Source organism: Python bivittatus, unplaced genomic scaffold (genome assembly GCF_059951505.1).
Source record: "Python bivittatus isolate LINGU-HERP-01145 unplaced genomic scaffold, Pbiv_v1 ctg000960_np1212, whole genome shotgun sequence".
Classification (NCBI taxonomy): Eukaryota; Metazoa; Chordata; class Lepidosauria; order Squamata; family Pythonidae; genus Python; species Python bivittatus.
This window is the reverse complement of record NW_028277124.1, coordinates 8,438,408-8,462,298: the sequence shown is the minus strand read 5'-3', so window position 1 is coordinate 8,462,298 and position 23,891 is coordinate 8,438,408. Positions and strand designations below refer to the sequence as shown.

General features: G+C 39.2%; 1 protein-coding gene across 14 annotated transcripts in view; it reads right to left on the bottom strand.

The window, feature by feature from the left end:
- CXXC5 (CXXC finger protein 5) overlaps positions 1–23,891 on the bottom strand; it is a 238,351-nt gene that overhangs the window by 18,015 nt on the left and 196,445 nt on the right. Inside the window, exon 6 of one of the 14 annotated variants that reach the window (XM_088131519.1) lies at positions 663–3,544. The exons of the other annotated variants lie outside the window; for them this stretch is intronic. Coding sequence (XP_087987645.1) covers positions 3,485–3,544 — 60 coding nt within the window. The 3' untranslated portion in view covers positions 663–3,484. Of the gene's footprint in view, positions 1–662; positions 3,545–23,891 lie in introns of those variants that run through there. 14 annotated transcript variants of the gene reach the window in all.

Below are 23,891 nucleotides of genomic sequence, written 5' to 3'. Positions count from 1 at the left end.
TTGCCTCCTTCCTATAGGGCTGAGAGAGAGTGACTGGCCTAAGGTCACCCAGCTGGCTTTGTGCCTAAGGTGGGACTAGAACTCACACTCTCCCAGTTTTTAGCCTGGTGCCTTAACCACTACACCAACTGGCTCTATGTATGAATTACTTATGAATAATTAAAATGGTCCCTTGAATGTGTACCGTCAATTTTGTAAAAACACCACCACCTCAACAGAGTTTAAATGCTTGCTAACAACTTGCATTTTTCTTTCATTTTTAGTGTTAATCATTCTGAAGTATGTGCCAAACATTTCCAAATATATCCTCTATACTAGGGTAATCTCATAAAGATTCCCACTGTAGCTATGAATCCATGAATCCTTAAACCGGTGTAAGGTAGAGAAAGTTGATTTCTAAACTTTCTGAGAAGTAAGAAGAAATTGGGCATCAGTAATTGTTGTAAATGGCACCAAAGGGACATTAGTGGTGACCAGAGAGTAGGACAAGAGGATCTAATCACTGTTTTGTAAATATGAGGTAAAATCTGGTAGATCCTAATCTATAACCATTGGAACCATTGGAAGCAATAATCAGACTTCATTCTGAACATTGTTTTTAAGGTTTAAAACTGACTGGTCAGGATGATCTACTGAAATATAAATACTTGATTTTTTATCTGGTTTCACATAAATACTTTAATATATCCATGTATAAATGTTGGCTTTACATTTTAAACCATATGTGAGCTCTTATACTCTGCACAAACTATATTCACATTCTCCAGTTGGATACAGTCACCAAAAATACCAGAGAAAGATGTCTGCACATACACATATAACCATTTATGCATTCAGTTTAGCCATATAGTGCCAGAGTGTATAGGGCTCCCTGGATTTATCTGGGCTCCAAAAATGTGTACTAGATGGCAGCAAGGGGATACAGAAAATATGAAGTATTTGCTGCCATCTAGTGGCCTTCTGCATTCTTGTAGTCCAGATATGATGACTTCTGGATCAAACCCAACCTAAATCCCAAATAATCCTATTTAGTTTAGGGCAGTATATTTCACATGCCTCTCTCTTAGAGATTATGTCTTCCCAAAAATCAGCATGTTCCACTGAGCACGTGTCAATGAAAACTCCTGATCTAGTATGCAGAAACATCTCTAGTTTCTCTTTGCTGCCCCAGTTGAGATCCAACTTTGCTTAATTGGCTGGCTGGGGAATTTTGGGAGTTGAAGTCCACATACTTTAAAGTTGCCAAGGTAGAGGAACACTGGCTTAACCACTGTTATTTCAGCAGGTTTCAGCACTCTGTTAAGGAGATCCCCTGCCTGCAGAATTCAGCATAGAAAAACTGCAGCCTGTCAATAGCTGGACCAAGGTTCAGAGCAAAAATCATGTAAGCAAAATAGATAATGGGCCCAAGAGCTGTAAGAGCTGAGAGGCATCCATTAAACTGAAGTCTCTGCAAACTCACTAACTACAGGGTTGTCTACCTGACTAGAAATGAGAAATCTGAATTGGTTCTGAGACCAATTTATGCTAAACCAAGCCTGTGTTAGGCCTAGAACCTCCTTCCACTGACAGCTTCTCTTTCACAAACACCTGCTCTGAGGTCATTTTGATACCAGGTGAAGCCTTTTTATGTCCCTATGCTTTTTAAATATTAAATATTTAAATATTTCAAGTCACTAGTGAATTGTGTTTTACTCCATTTTTATGTAGCCTTGTACCATTGTTGCTTTTTCAAAAATCTGATTATCCTCCAAAAAAAATTAGGAACATTACTAAAAGCACACGTGTGCTTACAATGCATGTTAGAAATAAAAATAAAACAAATAAGTAAAAATATGGGCCTGTAAATGTTACATGAGTGAGGATCTGTGGGCATTTCTATGTTGACTCTACCCCTTAAAAAGAATGCTATATGTTATATATTATACTATCCTTTAATACAACATCACAAATCCAGTAATTCCTTACACCAAGGGCAATTTTAAAAATGTTTGGTGATGGGAGAGGGTGAAAAAGCATATTTAAAGTGGCAAGGTTTCTGCTTGTACATTAAATACACTAAGTTCACAGTCATTTTTGTCATACATACCTAGGATCACCCACACCCACTGGCTTTTTTTCCTGAACATGTTTTCATCCCATTTATTGGCGAAGAGTTTCTGTTTTTGTACAGGAATTCTAGACTTTTTAAAAAATAGGGCATAATTAGCAGCGTTATCCTTGTCTAGATACAGATAGAGCCCCAGCTCAATCACTACAGGACCACGTTGTCTTGAATTTCCCTCGTGAGCCAGGGGCCAAGGAAATCCTTTTTACTGGCATCAGATGTTTCAGGACATCAGATTACAGGACTGCCAATGGGGAAAATAGCTCCCCAAATCTTTGCTTGCTAGTGAGCTTCACTAGCACTGGAGTCTGTGACATAGTCAGCTCTTCTGCTTGGCCTGACCTGAGAGTGTTAAAAATAGCAAGGTCAGGCAGTTGGTACGGATGAAATTGCCTGACAACAGTTGTGGGTGATGGCTGGAACTAATAGATCTCCCCATTAGTATTCTAACGGCAGCAGCGTGACACGGAGGAGAAGCATCGTCTTCATAAACTTAATAAGGGAAGGAGATAAAGTGGGACATCCGCAGCTCCGGTTCAGGTGGCTGCTTCCTCCCACGGTCTCTCTCGACTCTGCAGCAGGCCATGCGGCACTTGGCAGCCTATCACAGCCCTTCCTGGAAGAGCTGCTCTGGCTGATTGGCACTCGCACATGCGCCACAAAGGTTAATTGATGCTCTAACACTCCAGAAGTCCCACCATCAGCAATCTGCCAACAGCCTGCTCGCAGCCTTCCTGCTAGGGCTGCGTCTCTCTTATCATCAGCCCCCTCCTCCACCCTTGGATAGTTTTCCTGTATGTTGATAAAAACAACCGGTCTGCAGGCCTCTCTCTTCCTAGCAATGGGATCCTCGGAGGCTTTTGGAAATCTTCCCTCAGACATTGTTATGGAACGTCCCCAGGAACGATGCCTTCTACCTCCTCAGAGTCACTGGCTCCTCTTGGACTCCATGCCTCTTTCCCCCATCTTCAGCAGCAATACAACTCCGACATTGTCAGCAAATGGCTGTTCTTTATTTCCTTCTGCTCACCCCTTCTCTCACCTTGGCATCTCAGGTGGTTAGGCAATGTGCTGACGAGGTTCATTTTTGGGTAGAAGATGATAATACTTGGCACCTTCACAAATTTAGCTGGGGCCACAACCTTCCTACAGCACTGGGATTTTATACAGTATGAGCAAACCAGCCCTGTGGCCTGCACCTGGCTGAAGAATCTTCTGTAGGAAACGGAATTGTTGCAATCCAAATTAGGCGGTTGAGTATTCAAAGCCTAGGCTGCTATGTATGTGAGTGCATTTTATCCCTCCTCATGCCCTGGTTACTAATTATAGCAATAATAAAACATGAACCCTGCAACAAAATAATTGCAGCACTCTTTGTCAGTGCCTTAAACATGTACTTCTGTTCAGTGTTGCAAACACGTATGTGCATGTGTGTACCTGCAGGGACAGAGAAAGAGAGAGAGCTGTTATTTTTATTTTCAGTGAATACCCCACATTCTGTGATTCAACTGGCAATTTTTAAATATTCTTTTTTAATGCTATAAATTTTCTGACCCCTCATTCTGTTAGTCCATTTATTTCAAAACAGTCTTTAACTACCTCAGGAGAGATTCAAGCAAATAAGTAGTAATAGATTTGCGAAACAAAGTTTATGACCCTCATTTTGACAGTTTCAGACTGTCACACACTGTGTCTTAGGTCTCACACACACACACACATATATATATATATATCAAATTTCTAACTAGCCTGGGAACTATGCATATCTCCTGCCCTCTATTTCATATAAATGTCTTCTTCCATTCAGAAATGTCTCATGCACTGCCCACACATGGGGCATTCATGGATTCAGTAGGGAGCAAGACCACACTCTTGCTCTCCTTCCCCAGGATTGCACCCTTGCTGTCTCTGCCCCACTGCCATCCGTGGATTCAGTGCAATCCTTTGCAGGTGGGCAGCTATGAATGAGAAGCTGCTCAGACGGGGACACATTTCACAATTGGAAGTCCACAGGATTCTTGATTGCATTTTTTCTAGAAATGAGGATGTTATGAATCATGTATATCCTGTATCAAATGTTAATTTTCTGGGTGGCCCATAAATCCTGTAGCCATTTACAGATATCCTTTAAGTCTTCCAGTGTTAGGGAGAAGTGTAAAACTGTCCAAATGTTGTTGTTGTTGCTGCCTCCTCCTCCTTCTCTTCCTCCTCCTTTTTCCAATAAAAAGGAGTGCCATGTATTGTCAGCATATCAAATGTCCATTCTGTAGCTCATTGGGAAATATTCTGACAATTTTACCCCCCTGTTAATCAATGAATTAGAGCCTAGCCCCACACAACCACATCTAACAGCTCAATAATTTGTTCACAGATGGTGTTCTGAAATACTGACAGAAGTAAGGCAGATAGGGAAAGTTGAGGAGGAAAGTGTCTGGTGGAGCAGTTAAGTAGCTCCCTTTCACTGCAAAGTGATGTGAGGTGGGGGATGTCTGACTGAAGCCATACTCATTTAAACCTGAAGCATGGACAATATAGACATGCTCAGTTAATCTTTTAGAAATGTGTATGACACTAGACCAAAAAATAGACTTAGTAAGCAATGATAGTTTGATTAATAAACATCATGTTTTATTATACAATCATACAAAAGTTTTAACAAAGGTTACCTGTTAGAATATTTGCAGATATGAGATGTCATTTGTTGTGATTACTTTCTATTTTAATCTCCACCAAATTCATGACAACAACTACAGCAACCAGCCTTAGAACGGACAGTGAAGATATTCAAGTGGTGGATAGCTTCTGCCTTTCAGGATCAGACTATCAACAGTAAAGGACCAGCAGTCAAGAAATACACCACAGACTAGCATTTGGTGGAGTAGCAATGAAGGTCTTGGAAAAGATATTCAGATGCCAGGATGTGTCTATACCTACAAAGATCAGAATTGTGCAGGCAGTGGTTTTCCCTGTGACACTCTATGGGAGTAAGACTTTGAAGAAGCAGGATAGAAAGAGTATTGACATTTTTGAACTTTGGTGTTGGGCAAGTTTCCTGAGAATACCATGGATAGCCAAGAAACAAACAGAAGGATCATCAAACAAATCAACCCAGAGTTCTCACGTGAGGCACAAATGACCAGGCTCCAATTATCTACTTCAAATACATTATGCAAAGACCTAGCTCTCTAGAGAAGTCTGTAATGCTGGAAAGGTAGAAGGAAAGAGAGGTAGAGAACTACCAGTGGCAAATTAACTAAATTCCAGTGGCAATGGGTACACCATTGGGAGACCTGAAAAACCAGGTTAGGGACAGATCGTCCTGGAGAAGTCCTAGCTATGTGGTCACTAAAAGTTGATACTGATTTGATGGCATAAAATCAATCAATCTAACTCTTTCCCCAGTGGCTATGAGCTCCAGGAGGTAAGCCCCCATTATCGCTAATAAGGGGTGAAATTTTGTCAGAATTGTGATGTGGAAGGAAAGGGTTATTCTCCTTCATTTGGTGTACCACTGACATGACCCTGAGAGTGGGGGGAATGGATAGCCATCAGTGGATATTTTCAAAAATAAAGAAAGCAAAGACCAACTCTTTGTGAGGGTTATTTAAAGTTCCATAAGGGTTAGATTTTGAGCAGCTGCTGGTGGTTTTAGTGCTGCTGGTTATATTTCACTGACATCCCAACACAAATTGTTTCAGTCTCTCAAAGACTTCACACTCCTATTTCCCCTCTATCCCCAAAGAAGTTTCAGGTATAACCCTATAAAAAATAAAACATTACTTCAATGTCTCCTGAGAAAAAGACAATCAAATTGCAATCATGAAATAAATAGGACACAATTCACCCAAATTAAACAATTTATTCCTTATTCAATTTAATAAGAAATTAAGTATGTGTTTAAATCTCTTCAGCTGACATCAGTGGGCCTTCAAAGTGCATAACTGACTCCCACTCTCATTTTTTTCCTCAGGAGTTCTGAATATTAACATTGGCTTCCTGAGAGCTTCCTGTTTTAGAAGCTGGGTTGCACTTCTAAACATAGTGACAGTTGAAAAGCTAGGAAACTCCATCAGAACTGAGATGAACAGCTGGAACACAGCGTGTCTCCAGTAGGCAGAAGTACCACAAGGATTCTGCCAAATCAATTTCTCTAGTGGCTGCTTCTTTGCTCTGAAATAACATAATACCGTTTCATAAAGAAGCTATTTCAACCCAGTGAACAATGCTCTAAAACCTAATAACTTGCTCATTCTTACCCCAACATCCAATTCTTTATGCTGCACATTTCAAGTGAGGCTTTGTCACCACCTAGAATAAGAAGGTGACAACAGCCCTGTATTGTTCCTGGGTTGCCTCTCCATGTTCATGGATCCTGAAGGGCTGCCTGGTTTTCAGAAGAGCTCTAGCAGATGAAATAACCAAGGAGACACCTGGAGCAGCACTGGAATAAAATTACTAGAGATTTGGACTGAACATGTGTAAGAGCCATATTAAAGACTATATCGTGGCTATATGAATGACAATTTATTTCTACTGTTATAGCATCTATGGAGTTCTAGCCAGTGGCCTTGTTCAAGGTGACCCAATCCCTGTTAGGGAAGGAAGAGTCAGAGGAACATCTACAAGGCTGTTAAGAAAACTATTCTAGGCATCTGACAAAGTTGCTTGGATCTATTCTGAGCTAGACACCAGCAATGGATGTCCTGCTGAGGTGATCAGGGCACTCTGGCTTAATTATCTGGGAGGAATTTGAGTCTATAAGTCTTGAGGAAGTGGACAGGGTCCTCAGGACTGTGAGTGCAGCCACCTGTTTAATTGATCCATGTCCTTCCTGGTTGGTCAAGGCCTCCTGGAAGACAATGAGTGGTTGGATCCAGTGGCAGTGAATTTATCACAAGAACATAAGCAGTGCCCTGCTGGAATGGACCCCCAGCCCGCCTAGACCAGTAGTCTGTTCTCACAGTGGCCAACCAAGTGCATAAGTAAACCCACTAGCCTCCCAGCAGATGGCCTTCAGAGGCAGTCACACTACCATCAAGACTAATAGCCACTGATCCCCCTTGAGTGAAGGGATGGTTCTGCTGGTCTTTAAGGAAGCAGTGGTCCTCTCCCTCCTCAAGAAACCATAGCTGGTTCCAGTTGTGTTAAATAATTTCCAATCAGTATCCAATGTTCCCTTTTTTAGGGAAAGTTGTAGAGAAGGTGGTCAGGCTGGAGCTTCAGAAGAGCCTGGAAGAAATAAAGGGATTATATAAACCCATTTCAATAAGCTTTTAGGTCTGGGCCTGAACTGAGATGGAATTGATTGCACTTGTAGATGACCTCTGGCAAGCCTGGGATGAGGATAGTGCACCTTGATCTCTCAGTGGCTTTTGATATCATTGGTCATGCTATCCTTCTATACTGGCTCAAGGAGTTGGGAATGGATAGCACAGTGTTGCAATGGTTCTTTCTCTGGGAATGTTCTAGTCAGTGTTGGTAGTGGGGGAAAGATCTAGCCCTAGGATCCCATTGTGCAGGGTGCTGTCCCCACTTCTATTTAACATTTACATGAAGCCAACAGGCAAGGTAATTTGCTGGCAGAAGGCTAGGTATCATCAATATGTGAATGATATCCAATTCTGTATCTTGATCCCCAACTGACCAAGCAATGTTGTTTAGGTTCTGCCTTGGTATCTGGAGGATATGGAGGTCTGGATAGGGATCAACAGGTTTAGGTTCAACCTTAGAAAAACCAAGGGGCTATGACTTTTGGGGCTGCCCAGCTCTGATGAGCTTTCATTATTAGTTCTGAATGGATTTGCATTACCCCAGATGCAGCTGTTATGGGGGGGGGTTATAAATTCCCAATACTTGCTGGAAAAGCAGGTGGCATCTATAACTAGGAGGGTCTTTGCACAAATCCATCTTGTGTACCAGTTTTGCCCATTTTAGGATTGGGAAACCCTACTCACAGACACTCATGTCTTAGTTACCTTTATCTGGACTACAGCAATGTGCCCTACATGGGGCTACCTTGAAGAACACTTATAATATACAGCTGGTCCAGAATGCAGCAGTGTGAATAGTTATGGGCACATCTTGTTTCACCTATGTAATACTGCTACTGTATGAGCTGCACTGCTTACAAGTAGGCTCCGAGATGCAATTCAAGGGGCTGATGGCCCCTATAAAACCTGTCATGGCACAGGGCCTGGGTATTTGTGGAATCATCTATCTCAAGTTTTCCCTGCCTGCCCTACAAGTTGGCATGCTGCAGGTCCCAGCAATTCTCTGCTGCAGCACCTGCCCTGTGGAATTGCCTATCCCCAAAAATACAGGTGCCAACCTTTAAGAAGGCCCTGACAACCTGGTTCTTGTCTCAGGTCTGGGCCAGTTGTAACTGTAGGAGTTGTCAGTCGGGTCCCCAATGCAGTATATTTTATTATTGTATCATTTCATTTTGTATTTTATGTTTTTAATCCTTTTTAGTAGCCCAGAGTGAAGTGGCTGGCCATATAAACTGAACAAACAAATAAATGTAAACATAATGTGTTACTTTTTGTTTAGAATCTTTTCTTCCACTTTTATTCTTTCCAACTTAATGAAATGTTGGAAAGAAATTATGTGAAATGAGCCAGGATTCACTATGACTTCCTGTCCACAAGAATAACACTCCAAAACCAGAACCAGAATTGGATCAAATTTGGAATTGTAGGAGAAGCCAATAAAAGAAAGATTGAAAATCCTGTCCAGACTGAGACACTTTGTAAGGTATGTGGTCCAGACTGCAGACTAGCGCATTCTCCCATTGGACAATTCTTCTACTACTGTACCATCCTCCCTCTTTTCCAGGAAATCAATGGCCAGTACTGGACAGATACAAACGCAGTTAAGTTTACAACATTAAAGCATCAACATGCAGGCCACAAAGCAGCTTTAAAAAAAAAAAAAAAAACTTATTTCCACCATCCGCTCTAATATTTATATACTTCTCTGCACCAGGACTAAGGCAATAGCCTAGTGATTAAGGTATGTCCATGATTATAGCACAAGGAATATCAGCATACTGTAGATCTGAGAAAAGTAAAAATACTTGAGAGGCATTCCACGTTCATTTAAATGTACAGTGCAAAAGTGTGCAAAAATGAATGGTCTGAGGGTCTAGAAGGTCTCAAGGACCTTTTCCGGCTTGCTTCCTGTTTTGTTTTTTGTTTTAAGTGTAACTGATTGTGTTGGCTGGCTTTAGGTCAAGTGATGGTATGGGATAAATCTTTACATGAGTTTAAAAATGAATTGACCTCTATTATATATCTCTAGAATGGTTTTTCTGGTTTCAACCTGCTGAACAATAAGTATCTTTGTACTGCTCTATCTCTTGAAACCCTCCCCATTGACAGGTGGATCCATGAAAGCAGACACCAGTCTAGCAAGATGAGATAATAGAGTGGGCAATGCCACCTTGGGCTGCAGGCAGATGACACCAGTCCTGGAAATGTTCCCAATGTCAACTATAGAATCCAACAATTACTAAAAATTGGGATTTATTTTCACCCCTAGTTTGCTCCCTATTGTGCAAGTTGGTTAGGCTGTTGAAAAGGATACCATTAAAACATGCATCCCCACCTCCAGGCTGAAATCATTTAAACCACTCTACTTCATTTGTAGGCCAGGTCAGAGTCTTTGGGTTGTAATCAGGCACAGTAAATTAGTGGCACAATTCAGGCTCTCCCCTAAAAGCTAACAACCTTGCTTGGAATCTATATATAATACTATATAATAAAGGGACTGCTGTTCTTCCCCCCCCCCATCTTTTTAAATTAAAACATTACATAACCATTGTTTGTCCCACTGTCAGAATATAACTTAAAAGACATTATTGTACCAATGCCAAAAGTGTACAAGACTAACAAAGGGGCACAAATGTTCCCTCCTTACACCCTGCCAGTCTGCTGCTGGCATGGCTTTGGAGGTTTCAGAGTGCTCTGATCTCCCATTAAGGTTCATCTGCCCATGAATGAATGAAAATCCAAAGATTTCTCTTGTTTTTCTTCCATTGGATGTTGACTGCAACAAGACCCCAACAGCAGCCAAGCTCGTTCTGAGAACAGAAGTGGATGCTTGGGGTAGAAAGCCTTTAGTGCTCCAACTGCAATATTAGCAAGAGAATTCATCTTGTGTGTGTGTGTTTTTTAAAGAGCTCAGGAAACAATTTCAGCCCTTATACTGTACAGCAAAAGGTTTTTGGTAAGAAAACCACCCAATACAGCCTCTGCAATGCCCCTCATTTTCTTCTTTTCCCATTGTGCATCTTAAGATTAATCCCCTTACAGTGTACAGAGACTGTTTTTGCATACTAGTAAAAATACAATCGCATCTAAGGCAGGAACTACACTGAAGTCCTTTTCATGTATGAGGTGCTGTAATAGTAGCAGTTCTCTAAAATGCAATTTGTTTGTTTACACCAGGGGTCCCCAAACTCTTCAGCTCATCAACCCCTTCATGAAGTTTCAGATTGTTCATCGACCCCCCCAAACATTTATTATATGAAAATAATTTAATAAATACTACTTTAAGTAATAGCACTATGAATAATAATAACAACAATAATAGATAGTCCCATTGTCCTTGGGGGTCGATATTATATAATGTTATTCAAGTTTTTTTAGAAAGGAAGATAAAAACTAATACAAACTAATATAAAATAAGAAAAGGGGGGGGGAGGAGAAAGAAATCCAAGAGAAAGCTAAAAGTGCAGACTTCTGGGGAAGAAATGTCGAACTGAAGATGGCTCTATTACAAGCAAAGCCAACAACCGCGGCAGATTGAAGAGCTGGCAAGTAGGCTGGCAAGACAAGGAGAGGACTTGAGATCTTGTACAAGTATTCCAGACAGCTGCTCCTTGTGAGGATACTGCAAGATAGCGGTCTCTGGTGGGTTCAGAGCTCTGGGAGACAGGGGAATAGCCGTCTTGCTCAAGCCACGGTCAGTGCCTTTGACAGGACACTAGGTTTGCATACTTCCTTCCCTAATCACTTTTGGAAATTGCTTGTTAACTGCTTTTCAGCTATTAGGAATCTTTGGATCAACAAGTTTCACAGCACTGGGTGAGTTTCCTTCAATCAGCAAAAGAAGTTTTAAATACAAGTTTAAGGAATTAAAAACATTTTTCTGGAATAAACAGCAAAATTTTGATTTTAGAAAGTTACAAGCAGACTAAAGGTCCAGATAAATTTGAAATAGGATTTTGGAATTAATTATAAGAACCCTTCCCATGGGAAAATACTTTTGTTTTGAATTCTTAAAAAAAAAAAAAAGATAGGATGTGACTTTGAAGGTTGGACACTAGAGGGAGTGAGAAGGAACTGAAGATTACAACTGAAGGAGAAGAACACTTAAATTTGACTTGCTAATACAGAATGGAGCAAAATATTTTAACCGTGGACATATTGAAGGATATTTTTGAACAATGGACCCAGAATTTAATTTTAAGAATGTCTGCCATTATAGATAGACTGTGTTTAAATGTTATGGAAGAGGAACAGGGAGACACTGATCTGAAAGTAGATTTAAAAATGATAAGCTGCAATAATGTTATGGAAAAGATGCTACACTGGATGTACAAAAGAAACCAGCTGATGTCTTTATAATTAATATACAAATAACAAACCAAGAGAGTGACCTGGATAATCTTCCTATACTGGATTTACAAAAGAGGCTTGTTAAAGCTTTGAAGAATTTTGTGAGAAGGGACAAAGAAAAAATGAAAAGAAATGAAGTTTTAGGACATTATATGAAAGGACTAAAGATCAAGATTGTTAAAAATAAAAGGAACGAATATAAAGTTGGTTTATTTGATTAAGATTAAATTAGATATGTTGTTATCTCTGGTAACCCTTAATGGACTTTTGCTGACATCAGAACTGAATTGACAAGGTTTTTAAGGATTTGTTTGTAGATAAGAGATAGGATATGGGAAGAAGAAATCATTTGTTATATTTTCAGAGAAGGTGATAAGTTACTAAAATTATTTATACTTACTGTGATGAAGGTGGAAGTCATTTCTTTATATATTTCTTTTTCTTTACTATATTCTTATTTTTTCTTTCTTTTCTATTTTTTATCTATTTTCTTTTTTTTCTGTACTTTCTATTATTTCTTTTTTTCATTTCTATTAGGGTTTTTTTTTATCATTGTAGCTAAAAAGAAAGCTAAAAGTGCAAGAAAGGGGGGGAAAGGGGAAAGGGAAATAGAAAAGAAAGAAAAAAGATACAAAGAAGTAGCTTCCAATCTTCTTTACAGCAGTTATAAGTACAATTATAAATTTACCTCTTACTCTATGGTTACAACATAACTCTCTTCTTTCTATAATTTATCCTGTCTAATCATCAAAACCATAAATCATAAGTTCATTTTTTTCTGTTTTACACAAAAAGTCCATAAGAGGTTTCCAGTCAGCAATTAATGTAGATTTTGTCCATTCTCTGATCAAAGAAGTCAATTTAGCCATCTCAGCAAGTTCCATCATCTTCACCAACCATTTCTCCACTGTGGGTAGTGCCGAATCTTTCCACCTTTGTGCTGCAATAATCTTGCTACAGTTATCATATACAAAAACACAGTTCCATGACTTTTTTCCAACTGTTACTCCCTCAATCCCAAAAGAAAAACCTCTGGTCTCAATTGTAAATCCCCTGAATCAGTGTGTGTATTTGAATCCAACATTTTCTAGCTTTTCTACACATCCACCAAACATAATAAAATATCCCTTCTTCTTGTTCCCGTTTCCAGCAAAGATTCAAAATACCTTTATACATTCTAGGCAGTTTCTCTGGTGATGTATACCAATAGCATATCATGTTATAAAAATTCTCTTTAAGATTATAATATAGTATAAATTTCAATCCTTTCAACAACATTTTTCCCATTGTTCCATCTGTATATTATAACCAACATTTTTAGCCCACTTTATCATACATTCTTTCACTTGTTCTTCCGTTTCAAATTTCAATAAAAGTGTATACATTTTAGCAATTACATGTTCATCATTTGCACACAATTCTGTTTCAAAAGCCATAACTCTTTTGTCTACTTTAAATATTTCTAATAACTGTAAATAAGAAAACGATTGACAACTATATCCCTCTGCCACCAGTTCTTCTCTTGATTTTATTTTACATTCCCCTTGACAAAATTCTAGTATTTCACGATAAGTTAGCCATTTGTGTTTGCCTATTAAATGCTTCTTGTGCTGAGTGCCACAAAGGTCTTTTCCGGCACAACCTGGGTTTGTATCTATTCCATATTCTCAGTATGGCATGTCTAACATAATGGTTTTAAAATCCACATTAACCTTGACTTTATCATACCACAAGTATCCATGCAACCAACATCTCATATCATGTCCTTCTAACTCCAAAAGCCTTCTATTTCTCAGCAGCACCCACTGTTTCATCCACACCAAAGAGCAAGCTGCAAAATACAATTTCAAATCAGGTAAACCCAATCCTCCTCTTTCCTTTGCATCTTGTAACACCTTATTTTTAACTCACAGTTTTTTCCCCACCCCACAAATTTAGATATACCCTTCTGCCACTGTTTAAATGGTGCATCAGGTGTCAAAACAGGCATTGTCGAAAAAAAAAACATCATTCTAGGCAAAACTTTCATTTTTATCACAGAAATTCTTCCCAGCAATGACACTTGTAGTTTCTCCCATCTTAACCTCTTTTTTAACTTCATTCCATGTCTTAACATAGTTGTTTTGAAATAACATACAATTCATATTTGTCATAGTGATACCCAGATATTTTACCTTCTTCTCAATCTTAAAACCCATTTTGTTCATCAATTCTATCTGATCTTCTACGTTCAATATTTACCACTTTGGAGAACCCTGGTTTACACCAACAGTTCTCAAAGTGTGGTCTGGGGACCGCTGGGGGTCCACAAGACCTTTTCAGGGGTCTGCAAAGTCAAATAAATAAATATTTTTTAAAGTCTCAGTTTTAATTTCTAATACAGTAAATATTGATAGATTGTTGTTGTTTAGTCGTTAAGTCGTGTCCGACTCTCCGTGACCCCATGAACCATACTGCGCCAGGCCTTCCGGTCCTTCGCTGCCTCCCTGAGTTTGCTCAGTTTCATGCTCATTGCTTCAGTGATGCTATCTAACCATCTCATCCTCTGCCGTCCTCTTCTCCTTTTGCCTTCAATCTTTCCCAGCATCAGGGTCTTTTCCAAAGAGTCCTCTCTTCGCATTAGGTGACCAAAGTATCTGAGCTTGAGCTTCATTATCGATCCTTCCAATGAGCAATCAGGGTTGATTTCCTTTAAGATTGACTGGTTTGACCTCCTAGCAGTCCAGGGGACTCTCAAGAGTCTTCTCCAGCACCACAGTTCAAAGGCATCAATTCTTCGGCGCTCGGCCTTTTTTATGGTCCAGCTCTCACAGCCATACATCCATACATTGATAGATACAAACCACCTAAACTGAAGCTCTTTGGGTTCCTCAATCATTTTTAAGAATCCTGAGACCAAAATGTATGAGAACTGCTGGCTTAAACAATTTATATGGCTACCCATCTCAAAACAGTAACTCTGAAAATGTTGTTCTGTAGGCACAAGACAAACAGTACAACAGAAAATCTATTGTGCTTAGGATATGACCATGAAGTTTAGAGAACACCCGTCTCATAAGTGAGGGAATGTTGAAAGTGTAGGAAAGTCTACATGTTTTTAGTAACCAATAGCCCTTCAGAGAGTAGTTTTTAATAAACTCAGAGCAAGTATAAGTGGGATTTTGCAGCAGATTCTGATGGGAAAAGAAGCCCAAGATAGATAGCTTCCTTAAAAAGGAGATAATAAAAACACAGTTGCAAATAATTCTAACAAGGAATGAATGGAAGATAGTAGAAGAAGTCAATGTGGCTACACGAAAAAGCTTAGTGAAGACCTCAGAGGTAGTATAGCCAGGTCTTCTATACTGGTAACGATAGAACATAAATGATTGTTTCAAGTGAGATTTAGCCTGAGTGTTGTTTTATGTTACTATAATTTTATAAGTGTACTGCTATATTATTTTAATTATATTTCATTTAGATTTTGATATATCTATTTAATTAGTTTAGTTTTGTTAGTTTATTTTAGGTTGTTGTAGTCTGTGACCAAAATAAACTAAATTAATGAAACTATACCTCAAAACAAAAAAGGACACAAGGAGGTGGAAAGAGGTCACCAAGGAAGAGTACGCTTTGTAGACTTCACATCAAAAAGGCTCAGAATAAGTTAGTTGGCAAAGGATGCTTCTAAGAACTACAAAAAGAATTTCTTTTGAACATATCTCATGTTCAAAATAAAAGGAAGAAAAAAGGGGGAAAAGTATACCAGGTGCTCAGTGAAGATGGCAAAAAATAATAAATAACAAAGAAAAGACAGAACTACTCAGCTTTTATTTTGGCTAGTCTTCCCAGAGGACAGGACATGCATTCAATCAGGCAATTATGAAGAACTGATTAAAGAAACAGGATTCCAATTCTAATCTGACAGAAAAATTGTCAGACAGTATCCTCTGATCTTAAGTGAGTATAAGAGCCAGATGCATCATCCTAGAGTACTGAAGGGACTTGCTGATGATCTAGCCAAATCTCTATCTATTAACTTTGAGAAATCCTGAAGAATGAGTGAAGTACCAGCTGACTAGAAGAGAGCAAATATTCCTTTTCTCCCAAAAGAGGGAACAGCCAGATTATTGAATAGTTGGAAAGATTCTAGGAAAAAAAATTGTAATTGTAACTGATCTGTAAAAACCTTGAAAACTAGGTGGTTACTAGAATTGTCAGCATGGGGTTTGTCAATAACAAGTGTTGTCAAACTACATGTATCTCATTGTTTTTTAAATTGGGTAACTTATTTTGTAGATTGTGGGAGTGCTATAGATAAAATACATCTTGACTTCAAAAAAGAATTTGACAAAGTATCAAATGAGATTTTGATCAGGAAACTAGTTAAGTATGGGCTAATTGATATGCCCATTAGAAGTATCCAAAGTCAGACTCAAGGAGTACTCATGAAAGGGTCTTCTTCAAAATGGAGTGATGCATCATATACTCTTGAACATCCACCAAGAGTCACAAGTCAAGGATAGCTGATCTTTCTGTGCCTTTCTCTACCCTCTGAAGAAGAAAGCTGTCAGCAAACACATTGCCTACTTCTCCCTGGTACAGGTAGTTCTTCTAGAGTGCTGTTTCCAAGGTTCTCTAATGAGGGGTGTGGGGCTAAAGTCATGCCTTTGCATCAAAAGAGGAATGGAGAGCCTATTATGTGTTCTTGGCTTCCAGTGGCCCTGAGCTCCAGTTATATGACCAATATGATAGAACCTGATAGAAATTTCACATTCAGAGAGCACCAGGTTTACCACCCATGTTCTATAGACCATTCTCTGAGAGAAGTAAGGGAAGGCTAATAGTAAATACTGAGTAGTAAGGTATTCTGGACATATTTAGCACATTTTTCTAGCTGTGTCATAGTCTACATACTATATACAGTGTCTAAGCTTGGGCGCTGAAAGAAATGCCTGTTATTTCTGAGATTGTTTGACTTAATTGTTTCCAATGCCAGACTATTACCTTATTGTCTCTGTTATCTCTTTTGCAATCCTCTCTGTTACTCTCCATCACTTCTTTTCTCCCTGACATAAATCTGAGTAGAGTGGTGAGTTATAAAAACAAGCAACAACTTAGAATTATGCCTGGAGTAAATATTGCAGTGGATCTACTAATCAGGCTTAAATTCACAAATGACTCACCATTGAATAGCACAAAAAGTGCTATTTTGCAGATCAGGGTATTCCTTAGTGAAAGCTGAATGATTGTGGGCTACAGGGAAGCTTGATAGTGGAAGCATGGTTCCACCCTTTGGATTTAACTACGGCTATTGCAGCCTTGATGGGTTTAAATCCTGAATCCTGATCCTGCTTTGTCATGAATTACTCTGGGTAGTATTATCTATACATTCAGCCTAGTTCTTTCGAAAAGAACTGTTGTGATGAAAAACTGAAATAAAATATTTTTATGTCACTCTGAACTCCTGATAAGAATAGTAGAATGCAAATAGAAAACAAATGCATAAACATAGTAAATTGTCTGGAAGAAATTATTTTAGTAAGTAAAATCTGAGCATGTTTTAACACCAATGATAGAAAGCTGCAAATCTCATCTCTTCTGGAGATCTGGGACATTGCTAGAATTTCAGCCATCTGTGATTGGCCCTTGGACCGTCATAGCCAATTTATTCTGCAGCCAGAGTTGTTCAGCCATCTGCTCAAGTGGAACAGCTTCCAGCATCTCTCCCCTGCAGTGTTCCTCTGAAGACAGGTGGGTGTGTCTCCCGGCATACACAAATGCAGTAGTATTGCTGCTTGAGAAAAGCCAACTCTACCCATACTGTGCTTAGAAGCCCATGGCTTCAGTGTTACAGGGCCATGGTCTGCATAGAGAACAAGATTACCAAGTGAGAATTGCCCTTGGAAACATCTTAGCTGCAAAGTTGCTAATAATTCTGAGTCTTAAGATAATGTCCATTTGCATGTTAAATAATTCTATAGGTAGGACATTCATTTAAGAGGGGAGAAAGGGTGAGGGCACATTTTGGCTGGAGAAATGGCTTGTTAGGTAACATTATTCTATTGTTTGTGGACATAGTTACCCTGCTTATTTCACAGTACATCATCATAATCATGGAGGGTGGAAAAAGCTGTTTTTATCAGATTTTACCCAATGAAAGTTAGTGCTATCCACCTGTTAGTATATTAGAAAATTTCCTATGTGTTCTTCGTTACAAACAACGAGAAAGTGTTATGTCAGAGTAAAGCAGCTGTCCCAGCAAACAAAATCTCTCTAGAGCACTGTTCCCTTTTGATAACAAAAACTTGTTAATTGTCATGATTTCCAGCTTGAATCAGTCACAATCTGGAAGGTACTGAGAAGGAAGCATATTGGATAGAGGAAGAGCTCCCCTCAACATGAATCCCAAAATACTCCTCAAACAAAAATGTCTGTGCTAGAAGAAGCTAAAGAAACTATTGCACCATCACGGCCTGAGGGAATTAATCTGACCTGTTCCAGGAACTTCAGGGACTCCATTTTGGAATATGCAACAGAGCCAATGTCCTCCTTGATTGACTTATCATTTCAAATTATGAAGAGCTTTATGATTTAGACTGGAAGTTGATTTATTAGATTGACACTTTTTTATCAAATGATAGAAAGGATTTTTTACAAACAATTATGCAGTTACAGACTTTCTTACTTTTATGGGTACATCATAGCAGTATAAACTGATAGAAAACATCTAAGAATTTTTATCTTTTGTTTATTTGCATCACTACTAGAGTCAGTATCTGAAACTTTCTAAAGAGCTTATTAGAACTTGGGAAGGAAGGGTGAGATTAAACTCCTGGACTGGACAGCCACCCTCAGTTAAATCTTTGTTTGCTCTGTTGAGGGCTTTCATTCAGGCTAGCATTTTGCCAGGCTTCTCTCAGAGCTCTCCAAGGTCCTGCTTGTTCACCAAATTTCTGGAAAGGATTTACCTCATCCTTCACCGTTGAGAGGCTCAGGCAAGTATTAGAGCATTGGAGAACCAACCAGTCTGTCCTGAATGGGGGAAGGCTTTGGGCGGCTCCTGCTGATCTGGCTTCCCTAACAGGGTGAACTGTGTGCCAGGTCAACCGCTTTTCTGCAGCAAGGGCTCCCTGTGTCCCCCCCCCCCCCCTGCATAGAGAACTGAACTGAATGGATCCACTACTTATTTCATTCATTAACTGCATCCAATGTGTCTCTTCACAGCAGTGAGGAAATTAATTAGAGGGGAGGTTGGCAAAAAAAGTGGGAAGACAATAGTATGCCTGAAGCATGTAGCATGAAGCATGAAATATGCTTTGCATATTGAAATTTTGAATGCAGAAGAGTGTTGCCTAATTGTTAAGGGGTTAGGTTGCCATTATGAGGCTTAGGCTTAGGCTTTACCACTGCGCTTGCTGGATGACACTAGGCCAAGGACTGCTTCTCAATTCAACCTCCTCCTTAAGTTGTCATAAGGACGAAATAAAGGAAGATTTTTAGTTCCTAGAACAGTTGTGGGCACCCACAGGCCACTCTCAAGCACTTTATTTGTAGCTTCTAGCTCCCTCATGGAGTGCATGGGGCTGAAATGTGTGGACCTTCTTCTGCATGTTACAAGATGGTATTTAAATGGAAATTAGTGCCTTAGATCTTGTAGACATTTGAGGCATCTACAGAACCTCTTAAGAAACTCATAGTTATCTCCTAAATTGGGTGTTTTCTCCATTGCAGAAGTTTGCAATTTGGTCTTGAAGACGTTCAAGACTAAACTGAAAGCCTGAAGACTCTGTTATGTTTAAGGTACCCATTTTATCTTTTAATATCTCAAACTGCTAGAAATGCAAAAAAAGGTGGGGGCAGAAATGTCAGCCCCACCCTCACAAGTGATATCCTGAGGTCATCAGTCATGCTCCTTGTATTCCCTGGGGTGAGGGTAGGGGATGGGGAGTCACAAGGATAATGTATGTTCCACAGACTGGAAATGCATTCATGGATGACTAAATGAACAAATGTGTAAATAATGTTGAATGCAAGATGGAATGCATTCTCAAATTCTCTTTCTTTCCAAGTAATGCTTATGAAAGCATGTGTTCCTTTTTTCAATGTTAAAATAGTTTGGATTTCATCTGAGCTTTTGATTTTGTGCCTCCTCCTAGAACTACTCATGGGTTCATAAGAACATCTGGCATGGTATTTCTTGGACCCTCATTGTGGGATCAGGGAACATGAAGCTGGGTATCCTACAGTGAGGACAAGAAAGCCTTTCTTCCCTTGTTAAAATGGATGGTGGCTAGATACTGAGACACTGTGAATATGCAAAGTCGTACTGTCACCATCATCAAAAGCAGAAGCAGCAGCAACAGCTGGAGTGCTTCCCTGGAGTATATTCCTCTCAGGATTACAGGAAAAGCAACTGCAATCTCTCTATACCAGGGATCAGCAAAAGCAGCATTAACTACAGACTGACATACACTTTCATGAGGAGGAAACAGCTTTCTGCAATGTTAGGCTCTGCTGCATCAGCTCTCCAGATCACCCCAGAGGTTAGAATCTGGTGGGATGGAAGCATTAAAGTGATGTGTCAGATGAGAGCAACAAGAGAAGAAGCATCAGAAAAGTAAGGCATTCTGAATTTTAATTTTAATGAATTTTAACAAGTGCAGATCCTTTTTTTTTTTCCCAGGAAATGAATGATGAGCTCTCAACATTAATTCTGCCCCAATGGTTAAAATTAGAGGAGAGCTAGTATTTTATTTCAAGGTAACATGTTCTACACTGATGCCAAACCATAACAGATCTTTGGTCATTGCCTTGGACTCAGAATGTTCTGTCATGTATCTTTCTAGAACAAACTGTCACTGAAGTAACAATCAATCCCTTCTTCCTTTCTGAGGAGCTGTGTAAGCCGTCTGTTTCCTTTTTCACGAGGATCTGTGTACGAACATTATTCAGACGAGCACAAATGCACTGCAGCAACCCAGAACAGCAGGAAAAGGAAACAGACCACCTATACAACATCTTCCAACTTTATCAAAAAGTGCCTGACCACTCAACCCACTACAGCACAACCAACACAAGCTATGAAAAGGATAACACTGCCATACATCAAAAACATCTCAGAAACAGCCAACAGACTATTACAACCACACAGCATCACCGGAGCACACAAACCAAGTAAAGCCCTCCAAAATATCTTAAATAAACCAAAAGACCCAATAGCCCAAGAAGGAAAAACAGGAGCCATCTACAACATACAGTGTAAGGACTGTAACAGCCACTACAGTATGTAGGACAGTCAGGCAGAAGACTAGCAGAGCGCATCCATGAACACCAGCTAGCAGTCAGAAGACATGATGAAAACTCCTTAATCTCACAACACATGGACAGATTCAACCATAGTTTCAACTGGGAAACTGTGAGCATCCTAGACCAGGCTAAATCCAAAAATACTAGATACAGTGGTACCTCTAGTTACGAACTTAATCCGTTCCGTGACTCTGGTTGAAACTCGAGTTGGTCTCAAGTCGAGGTAAAGTTTCCCATAAGGTTCAATGTAAATCCGGTTCATCTGTTCCGTCCGCTGAATTTGGTCACACCCCAAGGTAAATTTCCCCCATAAGGTTCAATGTAAATATGGCTAAACAGTTCTGAAACATATGCATTTTATTTTTAAACCTCAAAAACCTTCCAAACGCCACAAAAACCTTCCAAACGCCACAGAACACACCACAAGCCTCACTGAACGTCTCCTTGCTACCGCGATCTCGCCCACAGGAAGTCGCGACCGCGTGGCAGCAGGGAAAATGGCCGCGGATCCGGTTCGTAAGTAGAGGTGAGTTCGTAAGTAGAGGTAAATTTTTGGGGCCGGAGCTGGTCATATCTTGAAAAATTCGTAAGTAGGGACATTCATAAGTAGAGCTACCACTGTAATTCCTGGAAGCTTGGCACTCAGACACATCAGCCATCAACAGACACATAGAGATAAACCACATTTACACACCATTCAAAAGAGACAATAAAAAAGCTAAGAAGGAAACAAAAAGACCAGAATACATCCTTTCTAGCAGCCAACATCCAGATAAGCAGGAGTAACACCAGGCAAACCATCAAGCAGAAAACAATGCCCTAATCAAGGAACTACCAAGGAGAAAACCACAGCCCCACCAACACTGGCAGGGCAATATAAACAGGGAGCAAACCCCACACTCACTAGTACTGTTTTATGTTACCTAGTTGGGTAATGAAAAGTCTGCAATCAAACAACCAAGCTCAGAGAGCACCAAGGACATCAACATCTTAGCTGACCTTTAATGTGAGTCATTTTTGTTTTTAAAATGGTCTAATCCATAGGGAAGTGTCTGTCAGAAATGAGAGGGAGAGACAAAGCTTTAAAGCCCAATGAAACGCTATACATCACATCAAATTAGATATTACCCCAAATCAATCATGAATTTGAAATCAGTAATGGAGAAGGTCTCTACATCTTCTTCTATTATATTATTCTTGTACCATTCCTTGTTTTCTGGTATGCCTTTAATAAAGCTATCATGACTGGTCTATCCTTCCCTAAGGGAAGTTTATTTACAGGCTTCTGAAGGTGAAGTAATTTTACATACTTAAATATTCTTTATTTTACAAGAATAGCAGCAACTAAGATAATCCTATCTTGCAGTACTAAATCTTGGGGCAAATTGAGGGTTTTTTCCCCCATTTTATCTCCACTATTGGTGACTGCCAAGATTTTTGTTTTTGTTTTGGAAAAAAAATTGCAATTACTTCATTTTGAGTGATATTTATATAACCTGTTTTAAAAAGAAAGTTGCACTTTGGAATTTAAACCCAGTTGTAATTCCATACTTTGGAACTTGTTAACAGTTAATATTTGAATATTTTTGTCCATTTCTTTCATTATATCTAGCATCAGTTCATGGTTTGGGGGTTTCCATTAAGGATATAGGCTGCCTACATGTCATGTCATACAGAAATACTCTCTTGAATGCTGTAGGCATTGATTGGGGAAACATGATGTAACTTTTGTGGAAGTACTAGCTGATCTTGGCTGATTTCAAAAAAGTAAGCAGAGTCAGGCCTAGTTACTACTTGGATGGGAGAATATCTCAGAAGATAGGCTATAGTCTAGACTGGGAAACTGGAAAAAAAAATAATCCTAGAAGTTGTTTGCAAGAATTTAGCCTTCTTGGGGAAAAGAACAGTTTCCTAAGAGATAAAGAAAATAAAACTTTATTGAAAAAAGGTATAATATAAATGCTCTTTATAACTGAATGTTTGCTTCTTAATATTTAAATTCTGAAGAAGATAAAATATGGAGCTGTTCAAATCACAGAGGACTAAAAAAACTCCAAGAGAAAAATGCAAGAGAAGATGCAAAGCCTGGGCAGACCATAGAACACTGCTACTCTGCCAGCATGCTTTCTGGTGGGATATCTTAAGCAATGCTGCTCCAAAGTATTACTACAGATCACAAGAATGTGTTATAGAGAAAAACTATATCTTCATATACATGCCAGTGATGTGCATAAAAGAAAGAGACTTGACATTAAACCATAATTTCCTACATTGTACAGATAATTAAAGACAATGAATCAGGAGACTTTAGCACAGCACAGAAAAACAAAAATCAACATTCTAATGTAAATTCCTCGCTAGGCTTGTTCTGTATTTCTACCAAAATAGAATGATCTAAAAACAGATGTTTCCTCTGCTTTAATCATCTGGGCTTCTCAGATTCTTGGATATTTTAAACTTTAATTAGAGGCTTTCTCCAAATTTTTCTATTAATGTCTTTTGGCTAAGGTTATTGATTTCTCCAGCAGGTGTATATTTTTTGATTGCGATGGATAATTATAAATCAACATGGGAAAAAATCATCATTGTGAAAACTATAATGCTCTCAAAAGAAGTTATTTTGATGATGGACTATGACTGAGTGGTTACTGCAGTCAAGCAACATGTTAGAGACTTGGAAGGCCAACTACCTACGAATATGTTTTTGAATAGTCAAGCCCCCCCTTTTAGGCTAGCAAATAACTGGTCCCAAAATCCAAAGACACTAACATTAGCACATTTTAATGCCTTCCCAACAGCTGTTTTGGAGGACAAATACAAAAAAAACTTGATATGAGCTATGCCCTTGTGGTAAAGGACCCACTGAGTCTATGGTC